Source organism: Podarcis muralis, chromosome 4 (assembly GCF_964188315.1).
Source record: "Podarcis muralis chromosome 4, rPodMur119.hap1.1, whole genome shotgun sequence".
Taxonomy (NCBI): Eukaryota; Metazoa; Chordata; class Lepidosauria; order Squamata; family Lacertidae; genus Podarcis; species Podarcis muralis.
The window spans coordinates 58,852,663-58,874,268 of record NC_135658.1 but is presented as its reverse complement, the minus strand read 5'-3'; the positions used below and the strand labels follow the sequence as shown (position 1 = coordinate 58,874,268).

The 21,606-nt window shown below is 37.5% G+C and overlaps 2 protein-coding genes across 12 annotated transcripts in view; one reads left to right on the top strand and one right to left on the bottom strand.

Annotated features, from left to right (window-relative positions):
• The window catches only part of CASK (calcium/calmodulin dependent serine protein kinase), a 127,240-nt gene that overhangs the window by 56,576 nt on the left and 49,058 nt on the right, over positions 1–21,606 (bottom strand). For all 11 annotated transcript variants that reach the window (XM_028727343.2, XM_028727347.2, XM_028727342.2 and 8 more), the window contains 6 exons: positions 19,651–19,728; positions 14,844–14,916; positions 4,613–4,715; positions 3,818–3,993; positions 1,806–1,928; positions 873–956 (listed from right to left, as the gene is read on the bottom strand). In XM_028727343.2, coding sequence (XP_028583176.1) covers positions 873–956; positions 1,806–1,928; positions 3,818–3,993; positions 4,613–4,715; positions 14,844–14,916; positions 19,651–19,728 — 637 coding nt within the window. The remainder of the gene's footprint in view (positions 1–872; positions 957–1,805; positions 1,929–3,817; positions 3,994–4,612; positions 4,716–14,843; positions 14,917–19,650; positions 19,729–21,606) is intronic.
• GPR34 (G protein-coupled receptor 34) lies at positions 7,497–10,520 on the top strand. Its single transcript, XM_028727352.2, has 3 exons — positions 7,497–7,615; positions 8,395–8,483; positions 8,939–10,520. The coding sequence occupies exon 3, from the start codon at positions 8,986–8,988 to the stop codon at positions 10,096–10,098; it is 1,113 nt and encodes a 370-aa protein (XP_028583185.1). The 5' UTR covers positions 7,497–7,615; positions 8,395–8,483; positions 8,939–8,985; the 3' UTR covers positions 10,099–10,520.

Here is a 21,606-nt window from a genome sequence, read left to right as displayed (position 1 = left end):
TCTAGGATGAATCAGAAAGTGGTTTAAAGTTTTTTACTTCTGTGAAGTGTTTATGACTGAAACAAAGGATTGTGCAATACCAGAGTAACCATTAAGCTTTATTCTCTGTAGCACAATTCCAAGTACAGTGGTACCTCAGGTTAAGTACTTAATTCGTTCCGAAGGTCCGTTCTTAACCTGAAACTGTTCTTAACTTGAAGACCACTTTAGCTAATGGGGCCTCCTGTTGCTGCTGCGCCGCCGGAGCATGATTTCTGTTCTCATCCTGAAGCAAAGTTCTTAATCTGAAGCGTATGTAACCTGAGGTACCACTGTAGTAATATGTTCTTCAGCTGACTGAAGTCCTGAACTCGGGCACAAGTGGCCTATATAGCCGGGCTCTCTGGCCCTCTGATTGGCTGATTCGAAAACTAGGAGATGGTGGGTTATCCCACCCTCCTTTGCAACTGGTGGGGGAACTCTCCAGCAGCTGGCCACACAATGGAGAGGCCTTTGGTTCCGTGGCATTGAGGGCCTGCAGCAACAGGCTGCAACTGCTGCACACTCAGAGACTGCGTAAATGGCCTATTACTGCTTCGCTCTGCTGAAATGCAAATACAATGTGGATATCATTGTTGCTGATTCTTTTATTCCAATTTAAATAATTCAAATTATGAGGCTATCCACATTCTTTTCATGAAGATTCCCCCCAACAATCACCCCCCCCCAATATCATTAAGGCCAGCAACTAGAATAGTATTCTGAGAGTGATTTTCAGCTAAGTCATATTCAGAGTAACATATAAGTCTGGCATGGATATGACTAACATTGGCAATCACCCTGAATGTTATTTTGGTATATTTTAATATAAGTAGTTTGCTTGTTTTCTTTACCTTTAACTTCCTTCTTGCATTGAATTTCCTCAGCTGTTCCACAGTTTCTGGAAGGTGAATCTTGTATGCATAGCGATCACGTTCCTACAAATAAAATATTGGAAACAATGAATTAATATCATTTAGAACTGTTTTCAGTAAGAGTAAGCTATTAACTCAAACACATGTTCAAAACAAACAAAAATCCCCTGAAAAATGTATGTTTGTAAGTTTCAATCTGAGCCAGGACAGTTCTCAGGAATCTCTTTTTTTAAAAAAAAGATATTTATCTCTCACAAAGTGTCTTGAGATAGCTCATAACCATTTAGAAAAATATTTAATAACAACCATTAGACAAAACACACGCACACACACACACAAAACCAAGGAGCCATAAACAGAAAAACACAAGCTCAGAGTAGCAACTCAGAGGACCCTAAATGCCCCTGGAATAAAATGGTTCTTCACTGCTGCCATAAAGTTAGGAACAAGAATGTGAAATTACAGATAAACAGAAGAGAATAATTAAGGTTGGTATTGTAGATTTTTGACAAATATTGGAACATTACAAAATACCCTCTTAGAATCCATCCCTGGGTGCCTTTTGACAGTTTGAGACAAACCTTCTCTGTGGCAAGACCACAATTACAGATTCCCTTATGAAAAAAGGTTAGTCGCATCCCTGATGGTATTTAGGCAGGAAGTAAACCCTTTTTATTTTGTGTGTTTTTCTACAGTGTTTAGAACATTGACATTTTAATTTTTTCTATTCTTTTAGCTTCAAATATTAAATGTGCTCAAATATTTTTATAATGTTTTGTTTAATTATATTATTATTATGCCATCTGAGGGCTTGGTATCAGTTCATACGAGTTAGCAACAGTCTTACCAAGATTTATAAGCGTTGACAGATTTGGAGAGCTCTTGTTCTTTTACACCATTTATACTGCTTACCTTCAGCCAAGGATGGTTGAGTGCCTCGTAAACAGTTATTCTTTCAGCTGGGTCCAGCATAAGCATACGTCGTACCAAATCTTTGGCACTTTCAGAGATATGGCTCCATTGCCTTGGATTCATCTAGGTCAAAAACAGTAAGTTAAGCTAAGGCACATAACAGGGGTCTTTACAACAAGAGTTCCAGAAGCATGCTGTAGATTGTTAAAAAGCTGGAAATGTCAATCCAAGTTAAAACATTTGTGCAGATTACTGCACAACTACTTTTGTAAGAACTGAAACAGTTCACCAAGTAATCTACCAGATCAAGTCAATTGAATTCTCCAGTATTTAAAAATGCTGAACACTTTGAAACAGTGTAATTGCAAAATACTTCTCTATTTATTTCTGAATAACCGAACTTAGACCTCAGCAGCACTGGCCTAACTTAACACTATGAACATTGCATATAAAGAAACTCTCTCAAGGGCATTAAAAAAAAGTAATAAAAGACAATTCAGGTGGTGGTGATTTAGGGTATAAGATATTTAACAAATCACCCACCCACCCATGTTGCTTTCTCTCCTTCATGAACTCCAACAGTATGTTTTTATGTATTTGAAACTTCATGCACTGAAAACAGTAACAGCACTTGGTATGCAAAAGTGAGGGGCAGGGAAAAGGTTAAGTATCCCCCCAGAAAAGAAAAGAGCAATTAGGGTTTCATTACTCATACCTGCATGCAATATTTAGCTAGTTTCTAATAAATAATAATAGTAATAATAATAATAATGATGATGTATGTATGCATGCATGTGTTCAATACAAATAAGATGTACATATTACATAATTCAGCTTTTTTTTCAATGGAATCTGTTACCTAAGTTCAGGTTTCTGATTTCTGTGTGTGCATGTTTGAAGTGTACACATACACCGCCAATGAAATATAACATACATACTCAATATTCCTGCAAACTAAGGACAATTAACTAAAGATGGTTTAATTCCCTCCAAAGTAAAGAAAATTTCAGCAAGCCACAGATGGAAAACACCCAACTTTGTGCAGCTTTTATTATATTAAAAATGGTTCAGAATCACTTTATAGAAAGTGTTTTGTTGCTCTTCTTTAAAAATAGCAGAGACTCCCCAGCTGATGAACTATAAACTAAAACCTAGTATTTGGCTTTGAAAACAGGTACTAGGAGTTTTCAAATGTCAGTTTTGAATGAAACTGTAAACTTGAAACTAGACTTTATTGTTAAACCACTGTGATTTGGAAACTATGTGGTTTCTAGCTCCTCCATGTTTTCTACAAAAGAAGAACTGAGTAGTAAGGAAACACAGGACAGCTTACCCACAGAATGATTTTAATATGCTTTAATTTATGTGATTTAATGGCACCAACTTTATGTAAAAAGTGTTGTCATTGTTACCAAATGATATATGATTGCAACTCCAAAAATACAAACCAATTAATAAAATCAGAAAGGAGGTACAGTACTGTAAGAAGGCTCAATACTTGCAATGACCTTTTTAAAAAGTGAACATATTAAGAGGATTTATTTGAGCTCTTTAAAAATTATGGCACATTAACCTGGCTAACAACACTTCCAGTGCCATGGGCAGGGAAGCACTACTGTGGACTTCAGTGCTTACCTGCAGGATCAGGGGAAATAATGCAACAACAATGCAATGACTAGGGATGAAGATTGTACAGGTCAGGGGTCTGCAAACTCACTTGCCGTGCTTTTCGTGGGAAGTATCTATGATGAGTGTGACAGGTCCTTTCATAGTGAATGCCCATGACAAGTCCCAGCCCCCTTCCTGAACTTGGAGCTGGGAGAGGGGAGCTGCCCCTCTAATTGTTCTGTACTTCCTCAGTGCCCAGAGTACAACTGTTCAGGAGACTGCTGATCTGATTCATTCTTATGTGGACAAACTCCAGGCTTTTTATGATATTTTAATGCATCAAAATACATTTTACAAAAATGCAGACTTCCTTTTCCTTGAGAAAAGCAATTACTATAACATACCTTGTATTTTCCTTTGATAATGCCTTCAAATAATCTTTCCTTTGTTCCATAAAAAGGCAAACAACCACTGAGCAGAATAAAAAGGATCACTCCACATCCCCACACATCTACAGGCTTTCCATATGGCTCTCTTTTTACTACTTCTGGGGCCATAAAATGAGGCGTTCCTACCCGTCCTGAAGGAAAATACAAAAAAGACTTTAGTTTCTGAAGATGGAGCTATGATCTGAGCAGCTTCTACTTGGAAAAAGACATGGCGGCCTGTAACAGTTCTACCAGTGCAGTAACAGCCCACGAGACTAGAAGCTTGGCTGATCTCAGTGGCCTGGGGCCTGGTAAATGCACCCCTTTTCTCTCTCCTCCTCCTTGCTTTGTCTCCACTGAATGTTACATGACATGAACACAGGCGTCCTGGCTTTAATTGAAACAGAATAGCAAACGGGCAACTTTTAAGGAGGGGCCTCAAACGCAGGCCTAGAAGGTTTCTCTCTCCCCCCCCCCCCCCGCCAATTATACATGATTCATGGCAAGGCTAATAAGTAGCTCAAGGATTGTTTATTTAAAAGGTGTTAAGACAGTCAACTGGGGGAGGTGGGAAGGTGATGAATAATAATACAAAATTCTCAGGAAGGGAACATTCTCACCAAGAATCCTCTTTCATTTTGACTGTCATAAAAACCCCTCTTTCACATACAACTATGAGAAGTGAAAGTGTTTTTAGGTAGTCGTGCCTGAAATGTTAATTAGCCATTTTGAGCTCCATAGCACCTCTTTTGAAACACTTGCATTTCTTACCTCCAGCAACAAGTCCCGATTCCCCTAATTGAATAGCAACACCAAAACCACCAAGTTTCACAGGTGCCGAATTTTCCTTTGAGGCAAGTAGCACACAGTGCGGCTGAAATGACAAAAACCCCTCTGATATTTAATTTAAAAAGACAAATTTTTGTATAATCAAAACATTATGACAACAGAAAATAGGCTTATGTCTTTACAACAATCACAAGTACCATATAAATGGCAAAGTATTCTTGGTGTAGGACTTCAACAGAGTTAGCTAGGCTTTAGGTATTCACAAAAATACAACACACATTTGGTAATGGTATTAAGGCTAGAAAGAATGTCAGTTGACATTAATGGATGCATCAGCTGAATAGAACCATTGTTTTGGCACGTGATATCGGGACAGCTGAAAGCGGGAATTTGTTGAGAAAGTAATTTTGTTATTCTTGTAAATTTCTGTTCTACCACCAAGGAGAGAAGCACCCAAAACCTGTTAGATTTCAATGCAGGGATGGCAAGCCTCCTTCTGATGTCATATGTGATGTCATGTTTAAGGTAGGGAGACATACATTGAATTGGCTACACAACTGAGCACCCTCTGGCGAACTCAATGCTGCAGCCTATCCCTGTAGAAAGCAGGGCTGAAGTTAGCTGATGAGCAGTAAGTTCAACCCTACTGGATTGGCTGTCTGCCTGAATTCCCTGTAGGGAACTCAATTGCAAAGCTGGTCTCTGTAGATAGAAGCTTGTCACTTTGCTGGCAAATCCCATCATGATGCAGTTTGCAAGTGCCTGACAACCAGGTGGTTGCTGGGTGCTTGGGACATGTTGCACAAGCAACTTTGACAACCCACCTGCCAACTGCCTAGTATCAGGTGGTTTCTCGCCCACCTGTTAAAGATGGCCTATGGGGCCAAGGAATGATAACGATCTGGCCCATTGAGTCAAAAAGGTTTCCCACTCCTGTTCTAATCCCTCACAAGAGTTTCACTGAGTTTGTTATTCAACATAACCGGATTATACTTCCACTAGTCTGGTTTAGTTTTCTGTGTAGCACAAGCTCAACCAATGAAGAATATGTTCAGGAGGATAAGGAAGATTCTGTGTAAATCGTCAGCCTAACCTATGTTTTCCAGAGGTATCCAGCTACTTCATTATTGGCATAAATACGACCGTTCACAACAAGGGATTGGTTACTTTGTTAGGTTTCCCTACACTGATGGTATGGTGCATTTATAAAAATAGGTTTAGATGACAAATGGGACAGCACATTTATGCAATGTAGGGACACACTGGTCACAAGAAATGCTGCATGTAAACATATTTCAGGTAACATCTTATCACATTTTCTTAATGCCAAGAACCTCAAAAAAAGAGAATAAAGTTAAAACACAGATTTTTATTTTCATTTGTTTGTGGTAGAGGACTTGTATGTTTTTGTGATCAACATAACACACTCAACCAACAGAAGCGTTATTTCCCTAAACTTATCTGATTTTATTCCTAATGAAAATTTCTTGTTAGTTCACCAGAGCAAATCCAAATTTCAATACAATAAAAGGTAATTAGCCTATTGCCTATTTTTGTAGAGAAGTCTTTAACTGAACTTTAGGAGCAAAAATAGAAATTTCTGTGTCAACTTGCATACCACACTTCTGCTACCTGCAGCTAGTGCAAAAGGCATTGGTTCAACTGCTTACTGGGACCTCTTGAAGATACCATCTCATCAGGAGGTCTGTTCCAAACAATGTAGGAATCAGGCCTTTAGTGTGGTGGCACCTATTCTTTGGGACTCCTTCCTATTACATATCAAAGAGGCACTGTACCTATTATCTGGTGCAAAAACAGAATTTACTAAAACAAGCAACACACTTGTTTTGAGCTGGAAAACTCTTGCAAATTTCTATTTGCATGAATTCTTCTGTACCTTCTTATAAATGAATGAATGAATGAATGAATGAATGAAAAGCTCTTATAATATGTCTAATTCCTTACTGTTAAATTACCTTTTCACAACAAGTTCTCATTTTGAGTATGTTTGAATCAGTAGTACCCCTTACTGTTTTACACCTAGCAAATGTTGACAAAACCAGTGCATATTTTGTCCATCCATTCCTGTGACAATACTCCTCTGTCAATCACATCTAACCTATCTGCGGCAAAATTCACCACACACAAACAGTGATCTCATTTATCTCAGCTGCCCGTCCTTAGGTTGCCAAAATAGCACGATCATGCACGAAGAGGAGGTATCAGCAGACTTTGGGGAACTACAAGTTTTGCAGAGGCACGAAAAATATTTAGGGGAGGGAAGTTGCATTCTGAGGTGGACATACCATTACCGATTTGACATTTTATTTAGACATTATAACAACAATCAGAGGAATAGCTTAAATGGAAGATTGAAGTATGAAATTTGACAGCATTACTTAGTGACTGGAAAAGGATTGTAGGCAATATTTCTTTCACCAAAAAAGTAATGGTCTCTCAATAATCATTAAAACATTGGAAGTAGGTCCAGGAAAACACACTACCCAACCACCCTGTAAAGTATCCCCTTCTGCTGCCTTAACTCTGATTAAGCTTTGCCTCATCAGCAAGCTAAAATCATGGTTAGAGCTAACTGGGATTTCTTTTTAAAGGTGCTTTTGTTTTCAGCTATGGCAGCTCTCTTACTAGGATGTGTTTCTGCGTTCCCCTGTATTTAGTGCTCATATTTTGTCCTCCACCATATCCCAATGTGTGTTTATATATACCTGCCATTGCCGTGGTGCATCTTCATGCATCAGAGATTACTATTACACATAAAAGCTCATCACCATCCCCCAATCCTCCCACAGATATCTGGAGGAAAGCACGAAAGACTAAAATAGCTGATGAAGCTGATTCTTACCAGTTTAAAACAACCCTAGTCACAACTTTCTAATAAGACAGACTTCCTTTCCTTCCTTCCTTCCTTAAACACAAGTTCTGAAAGCAGAATTCAGTAGAAAAGACTCCGTCACTAACCCAAAAGTGAGTATTTCCTTTTATTATAGTTCAATTTTTCTCATACGTTAAGTGTAGAAAAATAGTTTTATATTTCTAGTGCAACTTTCTTGACAGATGAGAAAGCACTTTTCTCAAGAACATATTCTACTTTTCTTTCACATTTTTTTCTTTCCTTTTAAAAAGGCAGAGAAATGTTAAGACTGCCACCTGGATAACATTCACAAGCAACTTTATCAAAGTAGTAGCATATATTTGAAACAACAGGCAGTTTAGGATTTGCTGCCGAGGAAGTGTGAATACAGCACAACCTCATTAATGGCTATTGAGGAGTAAGCCCCTCTTGAGCTTAATGCTGATTGCTTCCATTAAGAGAGAGAGAGAGTGAACACGAACACAAACACACACACACACACACACACACACACACACACACTATAAATATATAAAATGTGTTATTAAAACACACTAGTAAAATTACAAATCTAAATCTTTCAAGGTTCACGTTTTCACTTTCAACAATGAAATCATACTCTAAACTACAAACACAAAGTAGAATTTGATTTCCCATTTTGAATCTACCCTTAGATAATCTGAATCTGTTTTTATAGTGACAAAGTCATTTTGGAATGCCACTTTATTATGGGCTCAGGTATCAACATGCAAATATTTTTGCAGGAATTCTCAATCAAGTTAATGCATGGGGAAATTCTCATAGCCACAGATCAAGCATATTGCCAGAAATCATCTATCAGCTTCCTAACAAGATCTTTGTTCCATTTCTAACATGTCTTTGCCTAAACCAGGTGTGGCACCCATGGCTCTCCAGATACTGTCGGGCTCCCATCAGCCTCAGCCACCACAGACAGTGGGGAATTCCAAATAATTATATTTGGTATGTAAACAAGATCCGCTTCTTACATTCCTAAGATACTACTTTGCTAATATCAAGGCACATTTTGTATTTTTTATTGTTTTTGAAACCACAGTTTGTTTGTTTTTAATGTGCCAAAGGAGACTTTATGTACTATTTGTTTATCACCTATTGTTATCAATGCAATCATCTAAGCACTGGGAATACTGGATGGATATCAGATTTTATAGGAAGCCTACTTTTCATTCTTTCCTTACTTTAAAAAAGGAGGAAAAATAAAAGGAGTAAAATGTTTTCATAAAGCAGTTATAATTGCAAACTTGTTCATAAATAGTTTCTGGGTGAAGACCCTATTTTGCTGATTTTATGCATGACTAAAATAAGGCTTATGACAGAAATGCTTCTGAGTTTGTTTGAAAAGTTAATCAAGTTAATTCCACACTGTACATGTTGCACTGTCTTCCATTTTATTCCAGGCAAAGTGTAAGTGAAGATTTACTAAGAATTTTGACTTCCATACCGTATGTACAAGAAAACCCCAGCGAAGAACATGAATTTTTCACTTGCTGAAAATGAAACTGGAAAAAACTCCACAGAAATGCCTGTTACTTACTGTGATACGGAAGAGAAATCACTGTCTTTAACTCTACTATTTTCGTATTCGGTCATTTTTGTAATTGGATTGGTTGGCAATATTACTGCCCTGTATGTTTTTCTGGGCATTCCTTGCAAGAAGAACTCTATCCATGTTTATTTGCTTAATGTTGCTATCGCAGACCTCCTACTGATCTTTTGTCTCCCTTTCCGAATATACTATCACATAGCCCAGAACAAGTGGCTGTTGGGCTTGATTTTTTGCAAGATTATAGGAAACTTATTTTATATGAACATGTACATCAGCATCGTACTACTAGGGCTTATTAGTTGGGACCGTTATGTAAAAATTAACAAATCTATACAACGCCCTAGAGTGTTAACAGCAAGGCGAAGCGTATATTTGTGTTGTACGCTGTGGACAGTTGCAATAATGGGATTTATACTGATGGTTGTTCAGTCTACCAGGAAGGAAGATAAACACTCATCAAAATGTTTCCATTACAGAGAAAAGCGAAATGCAAAAGTGGAAGCAGGTGTTAATTATATTCTTGTTATAATATTTTGGATTGTTTTCATTCTACTGATTCTGTCGTATGTTAAAATTGCAAACAATCTTCTGAAAATTTCCAAGAGGAGAACAAGTTTTCCTAATACTAGAACATATGTTGCCATTGCAAGGAAATCTTTCATAGTACTTATCATTTTCACATTATGCTTTGTTCCTTATCATATATTCAGATTAATTTATATCACTTCACAACTACAAAAAACCTCTTGTTACTGGCAACAGATCATTCACAAATACAATGAGATTACACTAGTCTTCTCATCATTTAACAGCTGCTTAGATCCAGTTATGTATTTCTTAATGTCCAGAAGTGTCCGGAAAACTGTACTTCAACTAATTTGTAAGCGACTTCATGTGGATTCAAGTGTGAATGAGAGTACTTCAGAGACAAAACAAGGACATTCTTTTCAAGATAATTCAGAAATCCCAAGTCACCATTCCAGAATGCATCTTAATAAGATTAACAATTAACATATATTTCTGTTCAGAAGTAACTTCCATTTGAGTTCAGTGAGTGAATAGGATTGCAGCTTAAAGGTAACAAATCCTGTCAACACAGATAACATTTTTGCATGTTCTTAGTTTTAGTTACTCTCATGCAGAACTTCCTTAAGAATTCGCTTTGGTAACCATATGTATAATTTTGTAATAGCTAAGACTTTTAAATTTAAGAGTAAGATTTCTGACATGAAAAAGTAGTAATAGCTGTGGATGCAGTAGACTTTTGAAAGGGTGTGCGTGTACAGTATATTAGAAACAGAAAGTAATCTCCCCACAAGACTCTTGTGTATGTAATGATGTTTGCTAGCATTAATTCTCAATAACATTTCATAACTGTACTGCATACTGTAGACTTACATTAATTAAAACTATTTGTGTCAAAGGATTCCAAACTATTGTATCTATATACCGTACACATGCAGACAAGTATCTCGAATATTATGAAACAAGTCTAGTGTGCTCACTCATTTCTTTTCATTTTAACATAAAACATAAAAAAAATTACCATATAAAGCAGGAAGAAAAAATGATAAGAATCTAGCAGAGTAAATATGCTTAGAATTACACTGCACATGTAACTAAGGGCTACAAAAGTCAGAAAATGTACAATGAATTTTTAACTATGAATCCTTAACAATGAAATTGAAACAGAGTGGGTAAAAATTCTATATTGCACTTTCCCAATTATGGCTACTAACCTGTTGCTGACACTACTGAATTAGAAATGATTGGAAAGCACTCTGTATTGCCAAGTGTGGGTGCCAAGCGGGCGATGGCTGAGGATCCTTTCACAGCCATGTTTAAAAGAGGCAGTGGCATGTGCAGGTTGCCATGCAAGAATGAAAAGGCTGCATGTGCTGAAACTCCAGCACTGTCAGACTTTGCATTTTGATCACCTTAAAGAAGTAATATTCTCTAACGAAATATGCAGACATCCCACACTTAATATTTGTCTTCTAGCTGGTTATTCCTACATTACACATACCTCGCATATAGTAGAACCCTAAAACACATCTCTGTGTTTTGATAATATTAAGATAAAATGAGAAAAATGGTAGTGCCTTTTGAGTGGGTTTGGGCATTCTAAGCCCCTGCAAGTGGTTAAAATCTCATTATGGTGTTCCTGGGTAGAAAAGGGTCAGAATCTGGTTCCTCTGATCTCAACTGAATAACACTATCAGCAGCTGACTGCTTGATTCTGCATTTGTTTTTGTAAGCAGCAGTCTAAGTTAGCAACCAAAATTTCCTGAGCCACAATAATTTAAATGATTGTTGCATGTATTATGGATGTTTTTATCGGTCTGCTTGTAACATGCACTGCAAAGTTCACTTCCTAGCAGGCTTCTATACAGTATAATATGTCTAGAGGATGGCCGTAAATAGGTGAAATGGTGGCTCCAACATCACAACTTATGTTGGGGTCTCAGCCCATAACTGGATCCACTGCTGGCAAAATTATATAGTGGTACCTCAGGTTACATACGCTTCAGGTTACAGACTCCGCTAACCCAGAAATAGTGCTTCAGGTTAAGAACTTTGCTTCAGGATGAGAACAGAAATCGTGCTCCAGCGGCGCGGCAGCAGCAGGAGGCCCCACTGGCTAAAGTGGTGCTTCAGGTTAAGAACAGTTTCAGGATAAGTATGGACCTCCGGAATGAATTAAATACTTAACCCGAGGTACTACTGTACAATGCTATGTCACCATGGAGGTACAGCACTGGGCAGCCACAGTCTTTTAGTCAAAAAGGACTAAGTGAACTTGAGACAAAGTGGTTATCCAGGAAGGTGGGTAGAAGATGTTTCATGTTGCAGAGGTTAAGCAAAATATGTTTGCCTAGCCCTAGGTAAAGGTAAAGGTACCCCTGCCCATACGGGCCAGTCGTGACCGACTCTGGGGTTGCGTGCTCATTTCGCTTAAGAGGCCAGGAGCCAGCGCTGTCCGGAGACACTTCTGGGTCACGTGGCCAGCGTGACGAAGCTGCTCTGGCGAGCCAGCACCAGCGCACCGCATGGAAACGCAGTTTACCTTCCCGCTATAAGCGGTACCTATTTATCTACTTGCTTAGAGGTGCTTTCAAACTGCTAGGTTGGCAGGAGCTGGGACCGAACGACGGGAGCTCACCCCGTTTAGTCTATGGGCCTATAAGCCCCAAAGTTCCAGTTCTAAATAACAACATACATGCAGGAAGTAAGTGTCCCCATACTATATCATGCCTTTGCTAATGTTATTTATTTCTTTGGCTTCAAGTAAGAACCAAAGCTAAAGAAATACCTACTATTTTACTTATTACATTGCCTCTAAAAAGGTTTAAAATTAGTGCAGAGTATCTCTCTGGTAAAGCCACATATAATGCCCAATGTATCAATGCAATTAATTAAAAGTGCTCAATCAAAATGCAGCCATAGAAACTCTCACTCTACTAAATATAACAACAGAACAGACCTTTACTCTCAATTTCTGTTCAGTATATCAATACTAATGCTGCTATTCAATTTGCAAACACATACAAATACGGGGTGGGGGGAGATAAATATAATTTACAATTAAATCTTACTGTGGAAAACACCGAAGAATTTTTTTTTTTTTACAGATTACAGAAACCATTTACAGGCAGCACCATACAACATTTTCATTTTCATTTGATGTGTAGCAAAACACTGCTAAACATAGAAGATTTTCATCAGATACTCTCCAATGCGGTTCAAGAAAAGCAAGCTCAAAACTCCCTTCAGTGCAAGGAGTTAGTTGAAGAGTTCTTTGAATTCTGGCCACAGATTTAATCAAGCTATTTTGACTCACATGTTGTTAACCTAACCCGTATCACACAGCAACTATTTTTGTTTAGTGGTTAGAAGCACCCTGTGACTTTTGCACCTTCCTCAACACATAAAAAAAAGTTTGTTGTGCTTAGTATTGTAGAAAACACGGAAAGAGAAAATAACATTTATTCTAAAGAAGATTGCAAAATACATGCAGATAAGAATTATTGCTTAATTTTCCATCTCCAAAATCCTACCCAGACATTTAAAAGTCCTCTGGCAATCTGCACAGAATGTTGCTTAATGGTTGCCATTAATTTGATTTTAATTAATTTTATAATGAATGTTTTTAGAATGTTGGATTATTTTGATTGTTGTTAGCCGCCCTGAGCCCAGCTTCGGCTGGGGAGGGCGGGATATAAATAAAAATTTATTATTATTATTATAGCTATTACAAAATCATATAAGTGGTTACCAAAGTCAAATCTTAAGGAAGATCTACATGACACTAACTAAAACTAAACTAACAAATAGCAGTTAATAGTGACCAAATCTAATTCCTAAGCATCATAAAAGTTTCTTTTTTGGGACGCGTGTGGCGCTGTGGGTTAAACCACAGAGCCTAGGGCTTGCCAATCAGAAGGTCGGCGGTTCGAATCCCCACGATGGGGTGAGCTCCTGTTGCTCAGTTCCTATAGGAACATCATCACTGGCACCAGAGATGGTAGAAAGGCAGTTCAGAAATATCATTAGAAAGATAAAACAAATAATGAATAATATTTAGGGACCAAACCACTCAAATGTGGGCACAGCACCCACGCATGGGCCCAGGTTGCATGTGATGCTAAACCATGGTTTAGCACTACATGCATGTGCTGGGTGGAGCTTTGAGCAAACCTTCAGGCTCACATGCCCCCCACTTGCACACCTGCCCTCTCCTGAATGGCCAGGAAGTTGGATAGCATTTAGTTTCACTATCCACTAATCCTAGCTCTCTGTTGCTAAAGATTTAAAACAAACGGGCAAGTTAAAAGCCAGCTCCAAAAAACACAACTTGTACTTAAACAGACTAGAGTTTGTTTTAAATCATGCTCTCTGGTTCTAATTTAATAAGCCAAGATTTGTGCAAAATTATCTAAACATTGCATAACTCCTTGTCCCAGTCAAGTTGGAGGAGAAGAGGGAGGCGTGTGAGAACTGGAGGCTTACATGGGTTCGTTCTAGCTCATACATGTGGTATTAAAGTATGGTTTTAGCATTACTTGCAAACAAGCCCATTGAGTCTTACAGCACTAATAGAGCTCTGTTTTCATCATTCCCTACCACAATAGTACTCACATTTGTAGGTGCACGGGAGCATTGCAGAGCCTTGGAGACCTATGCATACCTTCCACATTTTCACTAAGCCCTCCCTCTTTGTGCCATGCAAGTTACTCAACTGGATCAAGCCCTATGTTTTATGAAACATTAATAATACATATCATCAAGGGTCTACAGAGCCCAACTGGACTCCCCTGTGCATTGAACCTGCACTCAACTGGAACAATAAATAGCAGATGCTATGGAAACAAATGATTTTAATACATAGCCTGTGGAACACATGCATTTATTGTAGCCTTATGTTCTAGCTTCTATTTTAAAGAATGTGGCTGTGGAGATAAATACAGCAGCAACGTATTTTAAAGAATCATAAATTCAAGGCCAAAAAATGTAAAGAGAAAAGAAATGTGTGGTGTGTGCGTGTGGATGCATAAACGATTTGCTAATGTTACAATTTTCAGCATTTTGGTAGTTGTACCAATGATTCTGGAAGTCCCAGTTGCTAACAGGTGCTTTACCTTCCAAGAATGGGTTAAACTACATGGCAACAAAGAAAAAGGCAGATAATATAAATGCCACACTTTACTGTTAACACAGTAAAGGGTAAATATTTTTGTGATGTTAATATGACTTACCTTCACATCTCTGTGAATTATGTTATTATCATGACAATAGCGTAGTGCTTCCAGTATCTGTCTCATGTAATGACTGCAAAATCAAAATATAAATAAAATTATTATAGCTTTACAAATATAGCATAGGAATTGTGCTCAGGTTGTTTTTGAGACCATTTTAAGGTCCAAGGCTGCAATCGTATATACACTTTGCTAGGAATAAGCTCTGTTGGATACAGTAAGTGTTACATTTCAGTAAACCTAGGATTTCACCATTAATCCCTAGAAAGAGCAGACCACCTCCCTCTCTCGGCCAAATGGATTATCAATTGACAAGGAGATGGAGAGAAAAAAGGTGTCTTGCCAGGTGTCATCCTGTAACCAACCACAGATATGATTTATAGACTTCTGCTGCCCTCCTGGACTTATGGATTAGTGCACAAAATATCTAAATCCAGTGGTTCATTTCCTAGTTTCTCTCCATAGCAGCCCTTTGTGCATGCAGTATCTACTATTGCTAGATTGGATCAAGCACTAGCATATGATGTATGCAACATGCACAAATTAGCTGCATTTGAGACACCCGCTTCCAGGCTCACACCTTATTTTTAACTATCAAAGCTAATATACTTCTTCTCCAGAACACTGTCCAGTTCTTTATTAAAATTAACTCAACTAGTGGTCGTCACTACATCTTATGGAAATTATTTCCCTGTTAATTATGCACCACATGAGAAAACTTTTTTCTGTCATTAACATAACATATGTATGAGAATATATATATGAGAGAGATTAATCCTAGGGTTTTAAGGGAGGAATAATATTTGATTAGTCTGACTAGATTATCTACAATTTAATAACTCTATTTTGCCCCCTCTTAGTTGCCTTTTCTAAACTATGTAAAGCTGTTTTGGACACAGAGCAGTCAAAATTACAGTGTTCAAATGAGAGTTCATTGCACTGGAAATCTTGAACTGAAGGATGGAATAGAAATGTTTTAAAAGAAGAAACAAAATGTTTATCTTTTAGGAATTCCTAACATTGAATTTGCCTTTTGTCTGCCCCAATTCTAAAATTTCCAATGAGCGCTCTACCAATCACCTCAAAATTGTTTCTTAAGTAAACTGTAAGCTCCTTGAGGTAGAGAACTGTATTATGTTCTTTTGCAAAGTATCATACACAGTGATGATGCTATGCTGTTGATAATTATCATAATCTTAATCTTCCAACTCTCCTAGTTTTGACTGTTGGATTTATCTGGCTTTTAAATGCTAATCTGCTGAAGTCTTATTACATTGAATTGTATAAATTTTAATTGATAGTGTATCATTTTCATTTTTTGGTAAACTACTTTGGGAGGCTCTATGTGTGAAAGGTGGCATATACATGTTTAATAACATTTCTCCTAGGGACTAGTACTCACCTATACAATCCCACATGTTCATTCTGAAGCAACAATGGTATTTCAATTCATCACTATGTTATTTTCCCCATGCTGCAATTTACTTTGCCCAGTGGATGGCACTCTTCTACTCTGTACTAAACTAATGCCAAAATAAGTGTTACTACATACAGAATGGTGTGAAAAATCTGGATTTTTAAAGATTTGCAGATTAACATATACTTCTGAAAAGCTACCTTTTATGAAACTGCTACCTTTTATTCAAAACAGAGCTGAAAAAGGAATAGTGAATAAAAGACCCAAAATTTATTCCATGTGTAAGAATACATCCTAGTTTTCAGTTTGCTTATTATTTACTAAACATTTATACCTTTCACCCAGCAAGGGTTTAAAGACTGTTTAAAGCAAAATAAAAATTAAAAGCAATCCAGTTAAAGCCAATAACAAAAAAACCACACAACATAAAAATCAACAGAACACAGTGGCAATTATGGAACATAGCAAATGAACTAACAAGTGTCTCAGCCTGCCTACAGGACTCCAAAAGAGCCAAAATGCACATCTTGTGGAAGAACTTTCCTCTATTTGAGAGACCAGGTTGACAGAAAGCTGAACTTTCATTTTGTTGCTACATCTAAATTGATCCACTTAAACTTTGAGTCCTCATAGAAAAACAAAGCAGCAGCACCATTAACAGCTTCAACTGATGAATGTGGACCCCATCTGACTATATGGGTCGTATGCCCAGAACAATTACTTAGTAGTGCTGCAGCAGCTGGTGGAACCAAGCAATTTCAGTGCAACATCCACGTTTGCTTTACACAGCATCATAAAACAGATATTGCTTGATTCCTGAAATAATTTACATGCAGGTAAGCAATACAAGGTGGAATAACTCTTCAAAGCAAACTTTGGTGGTAGAACTTACATTCATATCAGCCTGCACACACTTGAAGACTGACCATGGAGGCTCATTGCATGTGCCTGCCTCTAACATGGACAGGACCTTATCTGTAGTGGTCCCATGTCTCTGGAATGCATTACGAACTACACTTCAGCATACAACATTCCCTCAGGTACTTGGGAAAGCATAAAAAACCCCAACTTGCTTTTGTTGGATTTTTCTTGAGTTGCTTTTATTCTCCTGTTTACAATCTTGTTGAATGCTTTATTTTACATTTTAGTATTTGGACTGGAAGTTCACCGTCTTATTTGCTGACTTCTATTAACAGTTTTACTGTTAGATTTATAGCATACTATACTTTAATTGTAAGCCACCTTGAGAGGATTTTGCCCTTAAAGTGAATATATTAATATATGGATTGTACTGGAGCTATATTAAAAATAACTAAAATCCTCTTACACTTAATTATTCCTTAACTAACTACACATCAAGCTTACACCATAATGCCAATTTTAAAGCAACAAGCTCCTCAAGAAAACTCGTACTCTGACCAACCTGAAAAATAACGTCCATGCTTTTGGTTTGCCTTGCTTCACTAGGCAGGTAGAACAGAAAAGCACCAAATCAAAAACATCAATTATATTCTCCTCAAACCTGTTCTAAGAATCTTCCACAAAATCTACAATCACAAAAATACTCTATTTCTCCTAAGATCATTGCCCCCATTTTGTCCATTCATTTTATTCACTCCTCCCCCCATTAAACTCATTGCCACCCTTTGCTATACTATCAAATGCACCCAAACCATTTTTCAGACACACTAGATTTCATCCTTGAGTTTATTAAACTACCCTTTCCCTGCCTCTCCCTTCTATCGCCATAAACTCTGTGCCCTTGAAGGCTCTCTGCAACATTTTATGATCTATCTTCCATTAATCTTTACTCATATACTTTTTGGCTTGAAAATATTCCCAATGTCAGACATCCTCAACTCTTGCTAGATAATTAAACTTTATAAAGGGTAAATAATTCTGGGAAACATAGCCACTGAAGATGAAAAGCTTCTACCTATAACCTACAAATGTGTAAAAAGAGTGAGAGAAAAAACTCCTCAGACATTTTGTGTTGCTTTGTAAAGCACACACACACACATGCACACACAGAGGTAGTTTAGAAATTTGGAATATGAAGTTAGTGGGATTTCATTCAGTTGGCTCAACCAGAAGAGTTAAGCAATACAACTTATTCATTCAATACACAGTTATAGAATTCTCTGGCTCACATGTAATGCTAAAACCATGGTTTAGTGTTATAAGGATGTGCTGCTGTGAGACTAAGGCTTATGAAACTCTCTCCTTCCCTCTGCTCCTCATTGTGATGGTGCCAGGGATCTGCTTCCATTTCAAATTAACCAGAGTTTAGGATAACACCCAAATCCCAAACTGTGGTTCATAAAGTATGCTTTGGAGCTGGCTTCCTTTCACTAACCATAGTTAAATTTAACTGTGATTGGGTTTGAACACCATGAAAACGAAAGCTTCTGAACTCCTTCCTGGAGGAGGACAAGAGAGTGCACAAGCTCACAAGGCTGGCTGTTGCACCTTGTCATAATGCTAATGCAAATGCAGCCAGTGTGTTTTTTGGGTACTGGTTTACATGACTTTAAGACGGGAGAGCAAATTCATGGGGATCTTTCAACATCAGCTTATGAGAGCAGCTGATATGGTGACACCAGTCACTAGTGTTACTGCTGCTTACCAGGATGGTTCAGAGGTGAGGCTGGGTCTGCATGGGGACACCAGCACAGCCAATCTGGTGCTCTTACCAGTGAACCGCAGAGCCCAGCCTTTTACACCACCCTGACCCTGCACAGTCTTGGGAAGCAGCAGCAACACTGGTGTCAAAGGGGCAGCTCTGTGGCACCATTCCACCCACCCTTTAGTTTAATGCAGTGTTCCACTAAATACCAGTTGTCACAGGACAGACAGGCAGGACTATGCCAGCTTCCTAAAAACATCTGACTAGTCACTATTGGAAACAGGATGCTGAAGCAGGCAGACCACTGGCCTAATCTAGCAGGGTTCTTATGTTCTTAATTTACATTTGCTAAATTTTGGCTGGACCTGGGCCTTTTATTCTTTTGCTATTTTTAATTTAAAAAGAAGTATGATTGACAACATATTGCCAGCAGCAGCTTGAGATAGCTGAGCGGTATAAACTGCTGAGACAGCACTGGTACAAAAACATTTTGTTCCACACTGACTAGCAACAATGTAAATTAATCCCATCGGAAGTTTGAAATCATACCAGCTACCCTTTGGATTTTTAACCCAAATGCATTTTAGTCCACTTTCATACTTTAACATGCATGAAGTTGCTTTTAAAAACACACTATATGTGCAGTATTTGTGTGTGTATGTATGTACACACACACACAAATGTTGGATATTTAAGCATCTAATATTAGTCATTTATGCCCCCTCCATTCTCCCTAACAATTTAATTAAAATAAGAATACATACCTGGCTACAGCTTCACTGTACACAAAGCCAGCATCTGCTCTCTTTACAATTTCAAAGCAGAGGTCTGCACCATCCATACTGCAGGTTAAAAAAGTAAGAAAAATGTGATTGTGGAAAAGGAAATAGAAATGTAATAATGATAATGCTCCAATTTTACATGTTCGAAAGCATTCTAAAGAATCTCACACATTACACTAACCAAAATCTTAGACACAATTTTTTTATTTGTAATGACCAACAATATTTGAAGTCTTAACCATCTTTCTTATTGCAAGCTCAGTGCAGCTCAAAACCTAATAGAGTTGTGAAGAATGGTCTCAAACATGAGCAGCTATCAGTTATTTCTAGATGCTTATGGGTACAGTTGGAAACAAAGTTAACTAAAATATGTAAAGAATCCACATGTACCATTTCTACTTGTCTACACCTGTATATTTTGTATACTGTGCCAAAAATAAGACATTATTACCAAGCCATTTTGTGATTGCCACTGCTTCTTTGCAACAAAGCAGTGTTAGGAGGAGACAATCTATAGAAGTAGAAAAGTGCTGAGAGGAAGAGGGGTGCTTAACCCATTTCCATTTGTCACTTTCTCACTGTAACTCTCCCTTACCAGCTGGGATTCCAAACCTGTGTATGCAACAAACCAAGTCTGTAACCAGGGAAGAAGAGGAAAAGTAGGGTGAAGAAGCAGTAGTAAGCAAAAGGTGGTTAGATAACATCTCATTTCCTACACTCTTTTTCCGCCAAATGTGGAAATGCATAATATGCTTTATTTATTTATTTTTTAGAAAATTTGCTGTTGTGATAATTGTCTCTGGAATGACAATTTACTTTTAAAAAAGACAGTTTTATCTTGAAATCTCAGACACTGCATGCTACTACTTTACATACCAAACGAAAAATTTACACTATCAGTTTGGAACATGGTGATGTAATAAATGTTTTGCCAGTAGATGGAGACAAACTCCTAACTAAATGATGTGCCATTTAGTTAGCCAGCCACATGAGAATTCTTAAAGTGCTTCACAAAAATAAGAAAGTGCACTTTTACAATGTGTCCAAGGACCAGACACCATAATAAGATTTTAATATTTCCCCTTTCCATTCCCCTTCCTCATAGATGTCTGATCAGGGTAAGAAAAAGTAAGCAACTGCTAGTGGAACTGCAATTATAATCACTGGATTAAAAAATTTATGCTTTAATAGCATTTAACATTACACAGTAAATCATTGCCTGGTATATGATGACAATCCATTATATTAAAAAAAATGTTAAGGAAAGTAACTGTGCAATGCCCAATCTGCATTAAAGTAAAGAAATGTTACTATCTGCATGAGTCTTTTAAATAAATAATGATATATTAATATATAACCCTAAATAAATATATTGCCTGGAATCTAAATACTATGTGAATGATAACCATTTCCATGTATGCTGGCTATAGTGAGAACTAGATGCTTCAATATTGCATCATGCATAGCTTCCAAGGTTCTCTCAGGTGATTCTTCTACAAGCATTAAAGGATACAGAAGGAGGGAAGGGCAGAAAAGCATGTGTATATAAGCAACACAGCACACAACATATTATAATTTTACGTTGTGAAACACCCAGAGATCTTTGGGGGTATAGGGAGGTATACAAATTTAATAAAGCAAGCAAGCAAGCAAGCAAGCAAGCAAACAAACAAACATTTGCGATCCCATCCCCTCAGAAAAATCCAGCTAAGACAAGCATGTTTATGTCCTACTAATTTAGAAAAGAGTTTATCATTTGCTTAGTTTTCTTATATTAACATCCACAAGACTTGCTCAAATTTGGCTAGACCTTTCTTATGTCGTAAACATTAAGGTTCTGCTTTGTTAGAATGTGTGTATTACAATTATATTTCAGTATATTAATGAAGTTCCATTTTCTTCATGATACTTTTTATTATATATAGGACAAGTAGCTTG